Genomic DNA, 6,958 nt, shown 5'->3' on the forward strand with positions numbered 1-6,958 from the left:
TTGAAGAAAGCTGGCTCTGACGGAGAGCAGCGCTGATCATTACGTTAATGACGAGATCCGTGACCCTGTTTGTGAAGGTTGAATGGAGCTGGGCTAAAAGCTGCAGTTTTAAAGATTACAATTAGTTTGCTGATGCATTCATTTCATTCATTTCCACTTGCAATTGTCACATGTCTTCATACAACATCATAAGGAAGTGCAAAACACAAAAAACATTTTTACTGAGCAAAACACGGCGGGCTGGAGAACTGAACTGGCTCCAGGGCTCAGCCTAGATGGTATCATGCGTTCAGGAACACTTTGATCTTCTATCTCTCGTCCCTTTTTCCAAGTAACTGTACTCAACAGTGAGAAGGCAATTTTAAGCTTAAGTTTTCATAAAATCTCTTTAAATTTTAAATTTAAACAGCAGCATAAAAGAAACCCTCATTACTTGCACTTTATGAGCCATTTCTGGCTCCCTTTTTCTGCTTTCAGTGAAACTTTTCTCGCTAAGCCACTGCTGGCCTCTCTTTGAATTATAATGCCTTCCTTGATGTATTTTCTTCCAGCTGCAAATTATGGGAGTAATGGAAGGTATTCCAATTCATGTCTCATTTTCTGCTTGTGAAGGGATTTCCCTGGAGATGCCTTTTCTCTCTTGTGTTTCTTCTGCCTTTCCAGTATCTCCCTCTTGACAAATGTGTGGTAATGGAAGGGTTGTTGTGAAATTGCTATTATTTTCAAAATGGAATCTGACCATATTGAGGCTTTTAGCTCTTCAGATGTGTGTGTTGAGATGAGACAGGTTGCACTGAGCAGTTTGAAGTGAGCTTGTCACCAAGGGACAGATGTTGAGCGGAGGAGGGGAGCGGGTAAAGGAAGAGGGAAGAGTGAGGGAGTCTTTTTTTCTTCTTCTTCTTCTTCTTTTGGCACCTGAGTAAAATAAAAGCCACTCTGTCTCTTCTTCCTTTTGAGGCGACGGTAATCACGTTTCTGCAGCCCGTCGCTGAACATTCTGTTCTGTGGTTGACTTGCTGTAGCTGCCCTCTGGACCCTGAGGGAGAAACAAAAACAAAAATCCAGAAGAACCTTAAAACCGAACAAGGAAAAAAGGCAGTCTGACAGCTGGACGCTTAAGGCCTATATTAGCCTTGTTGGGGACAACGGCATTGTCGTGAAAATACAGCGTTTCCGTTTGTAATCGCTGCGTTGGTTAACTATTACATATACCTCGGTGATATCATGCATTGGTAGCAGCTGCCTGTCTACAAGATACCTGATTAACATTCAGTATTTTACGGTAGCCTGAGGTTTTTTTCAGTTTTGCGATGCTGGCATTCAGATTTGCTGACTCTTTCAAATAATCAAAGAGAATGTCAAATGTGATTATGAGTGAAATATTCCCTCACTGCCTGGCGTTCTCCTCACAATGATTGCTTCAATCAGCACAGCTGTGGAGAGGCGCAGGCCCGCTCAGACACAGCCTCTCATTTCCACCGACAAATACTTAACTCTGCAAACAGCGCACAGCCTATTTTAGGGAGTGAGCTGCTTTTGGCTTTCTCCGCTGATCAATACGGCCATAAATTTATAGAACAAGAAACCAAGGTCTCGGGGCTGGTTAGAAATTGAATCGCATGGCCCGAGGCTACGGGAAGGTTTGTAAATGATCTGTGTGATCAGGACCGACAGAACAAGGTTGATAACAGGAAAGAGCTATCATAACAACTAAGCAGAAGAAGGAGATGGAGTCATCATTAAGTGATATTAGTTTCTTAAATGTACAGTCTCTGCAGTTCAAAGAGGAGCTCCTGAATCCTAATATGGTAAAAGGGCCCAAGTGGTCGCACAGATTGATATTCAGACGACTGGAATAACGTGGAAGGTGCATTTTTGAAAGACGACAGCAGCTTTCTTCGAGTACACAACTGATGTTTGTTGTCAGAGTTTGATTGCATTGCTTGTAATTGAAGGTTTTTCAGAACTTAAAGTTAGCGTTCATTTTATTTCTAGCCATTTCCTTAACTATGCTGCTTCAACTCCATATCATAAAAACAGAAGTGCTGAGGATCTGTAGTGTTTTTAAAGCCGTACTACCAGCAGTATTTTTTGCTCTGGACTAGTTTTGCATTGTCAGACCATTCTGTGGTTGCACCATCTTATCATTCTACTATAGGGGTAAAAATCTTGTTTGTATTCATTTCACACACATATTGGGTGGAGCTTGGCTAAGGTTGCAGCAGCAGTGTTCCCTGAAAACAGTGTCGGGGGGATTGTTTTGGTGGAACATTTGCACCATCATCAAGCCATATGAAATGCACAGCAAATGGTGGATCTGCATCTGGTGAATCGGACTACTGTGGTCCAGAGTGAAATGGCTCCAGTACAGTTAGATGAATGGCAGTGCAAACGTTTGTTGTCCCAAAAAGTGACTGGATTTCTTTACCTCTAATGCCATCATGAGGATGACGTGTGTTTTATAGTCCACTCTATTGACCTACCTTGGTAGTCCCCTGACTGTTTCTCAAATTCCCACTTTAGATCACACATTTCAATTATCCAGTGACATTTCGTCTACCCGATGGATTTTACTCATCATAATGAATTGCACTGACTCTCTCTAGTGTCACCATGATGTTGACATTTGTGGTTAAGACTGAGAAGTTTCAACAACGACTGGATGGATCGCCAACAAGTATTAATACAATCATGACTAATGACTAATGGACACCCCCACTGAGCTCAGCTGTGTTTTGTGTTCTAAACTAACGTGGTAAATACCTGCTAAAGATCAGATTGTGAGCCTGATTATTGTGTTAGCTCAAAGCACTGCTGTCCATAAGTACAGCCTCAGAGAACCGCTAATACGGCTGTGTCTGGTCTTGGTCTTGCATAACTGGTGTTTAATTTGGTGATAAAAGTGATGACGCAGAGTAAGAACCTGTTGTTTCTCTTTATCTCAGCAGGTCTACCCAGGCTGTACGCAGCCCTAGTAAACTATCATGCTGGCCTGTATCCAGAGACGGCAGAACCTCTCGTCGCAGCGTTTGGCCTGCACACCTAAAAGCCTCGATGTCCCACCGCCGCCATTACTGCTGCCGGTACCACCGCTGCAGCCATGCACCCACAAAGGTGAGTCTACACGAAACAATAGATTAAATTTCGTGACTGTTTCACGAATTGCCTTAAGACTGGGTTGACCCTCGAAAACAACGTATCGGCCCAATTTGCAGTTGAATTTTTTCAGGCGGCAGCGTAACGGGCCGTTACTCTGTTATGACGCTGGCGAGAACCTTGTATGCAATTCTTCTTCTTCTTACTATTATTACTATTTGGATAATTTATTTAATGACTGAATGCTTGTTCACATACGGCACTGATAGCCAATCAAAATGAATGTAACAGACAGTCGCCATATACCGGAGCCGCTATACCGGGCTGCAGGGTTGAAAGGGTTAAGCAGAGACGACAAGCCCTTTGGTTGCTGGTGCAAAAAATTTGAAGGAGCCGGGTGCTTGCTTCTGTACCATCTGCTCAAAAAAAAAACTCATGTACGCAACTAGCGGCAAAAAAGTGCTGTCAGATCAGGGGTCAGACCGCGGCCATAGAGCTGCTGTCTGCTCTGAAACTCACAACTCACAGCAGCATCAATGACTGACCGGGTTTGTGATTTAAAAATACGCGTGTGCACGTTCCTTGCAGAACCTGACTTGTCGTTAACCACATCTCAGCCACTCGTTAATCTGTGCAAAGGTTGGCTGAAGAGCAAAATGCTTTGTCAAAACTGTTTGTTACATAAATACACGTGATATAGCACCAGCGTTTAGGATAAGTCTGTCTGAAAAGCTCAAAAGATTTGTCTTTTCATTGAATGTTGACAAAGTGTTGTTTTTCAAAACTGGAAAAGCCCTCTGAACAAGCGCAGACCTCCACCAAGCAGCTCATTTCCACCATATTGTGATTTCCAACCAGTGTTAAAGTCCTGCATTCATTTTATCTACACGATTAGATACATAGATAATCAAAACATAGCTTTAGCATTTGAATTAACACTGATATCATTAGTAACAAGCTGACGGAGTGATGATAACCTCCTTGGTGGAGGTAATAAATAGTGGTGCACATATTGTTCCATGTCTTTTACTGATTGGTTGCTAAACAATATATTTGCACCATGTTGTAGCCAGATGGAGGACCTACCACGACCTATTGACCTTCTTTGGTATTACTATAATCTGTAGTCTGAGTTTGGGGAGACAGATATCTTAATATCTTACTAATTAGCCACCCAAAAGCAAAAAAAGTTCAGGCTCTGGATTATTTTTCACTTTAAGCCCTTACATATAGCAAATACCACACAAATACCACAAACGTATCAGCAGCGTCTCGGTCACGTACCTGACTCACTTTGTAAAAGTCAGGCTCTGCTTGACCTTCTCGGGTTTTTTTTTTTTTTTTTTATCAGTATGCTGAGATTTCAGTTTGCTGTGAGGCTTCTTGAATTAAAATAATGAGCCTCTTGATGATGATGCCCGTTAATTGGGTTAGTAATCAGCGTGCTCCTGCAGCGCAAATGCATGCAGGTCAAAGTGGACTCTAAAATTACAGAGTTAATCAACTCTCCCATACAGGGTTACTAACGACGTTCACATTTTGAGCAGAAAGTGCTTCATGTCAGTGCTGTTTGACCTTCATCTTGACTGATTATACTGCGTTCGTTGAAAGGTTGAGTGGGTATCTTTGGGACTGGGATTTGTGATTAGATTTCTTTCAATTAACTGATTAAATGCAGCGTGTCTGCAGATTTAGTTCTTGGTCTGAACCTTGCTTTCTTGATGTACTCTATATCCATGTTATTTGTTCAGCGGTCCAAATTGCGTAGTCTTTTTCTTCCTGGGCAGCCTACATTCACATAATGAGATCACAGTGCCACAAATGAATTTATTCTGCTGTGGTTTCCTTTTCTCTATTGCTTTAAAAATTGCTGATGCATTGTAGTTCTGGTCCGAAGCTGCTCTATATCGAAGATCTATATCTACTTACAATTTAATTGTTCTGCCGGGCGTGTTTTTCAGCCTTATGAATGTACTTAGCCATGAAACATAACTTATTTTGCTCGCTTTATGGATGTTCTGTTTTCTTTTTCGGTGTAGGTGTTGTGTCGTTATTATTTTGAGGCTGTGCTATCATGCATCATTTATTGTGTTTTATTTGGACCCGTGGGAGATTAGCTGCTGCACTGCAGAAGCTAACGGGGATTGTTGTAAGTGAGCAGAAACAGAACCGCTCAGATTGTGGTTTCAAGGAAAGCAAGAGCAACCGAGTGCTGACCGAAACATTGTGAGATTTCATATTTTTCTCTGACAAAAACACAAAACTTCACTGTATACATTATATGCAATAGCTTTGTCTGTATAGTATAAATGATCCTTGGTTAGGTCTGGGTTGGTTTGTTTGCATGGGCCTGTGCATCCTCATATAGGCTCCTGGAACGTACTAATACGCAAAGTTTAATCTTCCACTGACATTCCTAAATGCATGTTTTAGGAATAGTATGGAACGCATACAAAGCACATCATTACTTCCACATTTAATGACCCCGTAATTACCAGATTTCAGTGACACCTGCACCCAACACCTGCACGATCACACAGGAGTTTTCACTTATTTCGGATAATTAGACATCCGCTCGGGTCGGAGTTGAGTGGAACCACGTTGCTCAGGTCACTAAACCCCGTGCACTTAAAAGGACCATTAAAGCTGTCCGGATCTAACAGGTGCAGCGAGACTAACAGGACGTTCAGCGAGATGTGAACCAACTGCATTGCATAATAATGAAGCCAGTTCGCCGTGTGCCGGTTTGACAGATTGTAGTTAATTATTACATCTCCCTTATTTACCAAACAGTGTGTATCCAACCGCACTCCGATCTGAAATGCTGGAAATTCTGTTCGTCTTAACCTCCATCTACTCATCTCTCGTTTCCTCGGGTGAAATACCTCTTTGTCTTTTTCCTTTTTTTTTTTTTTTTCGTTATTAAATATTAATTGGGAATCAGTGGAGCACTTGTCTGCTAAATGTGGGAACAGAAGGGCCTAGTTCGCCTCAGGCAGAACCACGGATGCATTTCTCATCCTGTTTACCTGCAGGGGCCTCCTCCACCCCCCCTTTGAGTTTTATGTACTGCGACTGTGCGTAGTGCAGAACCCTCCAGCTCCGGTCTGACATTTCAAGCGCAGCCACAGGGAATAGACTGCTGATGGGGAGCTCCGTCTGTGTGGTCCAGGCTTCTTCATTAAATGAGTCGTCGCTGGATCAAGTTAAATAGAGACGGTCTTTAGCCACTGCTGCGCTTTTGAAAGCCATTTCCATTTTTAGCTATCAATAAACGCGCAGGACACGAGAGGTCTCGCAAAACCCATGTGAGAGATTTCCCAGAAACCAGTGTTAGGAATTATGCGATGAGAGCGAATGAGCGCTCTGCTCTTCTCCGCTATCTCAGCTTTGAAAGCAGGGGCTGGAAATGCTTCGTTGTTTTTTTTTTTTTTCCCACGCTGCTGGCCTGTGCTCCGTTTGGCTTTGAGAGGGGAAACTTTGCCCAAGCTGGGCCAAGCGGCACAGAAACAAATGAGGAGTGACACTGGTGCAAAGAAGCATTCGCCAGAGCCTCCTCGAGCACACATAACTGAGCGTTCGACCCCGAGGTTACTCTGTTTCGCGACGACCCTTCATGTAGAGATTGCTGACGCACAGAAAGACGGAGGCGTGTTGTGAGAATCGGGCGAACGAGTGTTTACTGAAGAAAGTTGTTAATGTGAGTGAGATTTAAGAGCGTATGTTCTGGAGGGCCTGCGTCTTCCTGCACTGTGAAATGTAGACTATTAGCTCTTAAGTGTCACATTGTGGATGACTCTAAACCAGGGGTGTCGACATCCGGTCCTCGAGGGCCGCAATCCTGCATGTTTTAGATGTGTCC

At 43.0% G+C, this 6,958-nt stretch overlaps 1 protein-coding gene across 1 annotated transcript in view; it reads left to right on the forward strand.

The window, feature by feature from the left end:
* The first annotated feature begins 2,984 nt into the window (after positions 1 to 2,984).
* The window catches only part of LOC103360642 (protein FAM222A-like), a 12,586-nt gene continuing 8,612 nt past the window's right edge, over positions 2,985 to 6,958 (forward strand). The window contains exon 1 of the mRNA XM_008286474.1: positions 2,985 to 3,114. Within this exon, the coding sequence (XP_008284696.1) occupies positions 2,985 to 3,114 (130 nt within the window). The remainder of the gene's footprint in view (positions 3,115 to 6,958) is intronic.

Source organism: Stegastes partitus, unplaced genomic scaffold, assembly GCF_000690725.1.
Source record: "Stegastes partitus isolate 25-593 unplaced genomic scaffold, Stegastes_partitus-1.0.2 Scaffold456, whole genome shotgun sequence".
Taxonomy (NCBI): Eukaryota; Metazoa; Chordata; class Actinopteri; family Pomacentridae; genus Stegastes; species Stegastes partitus.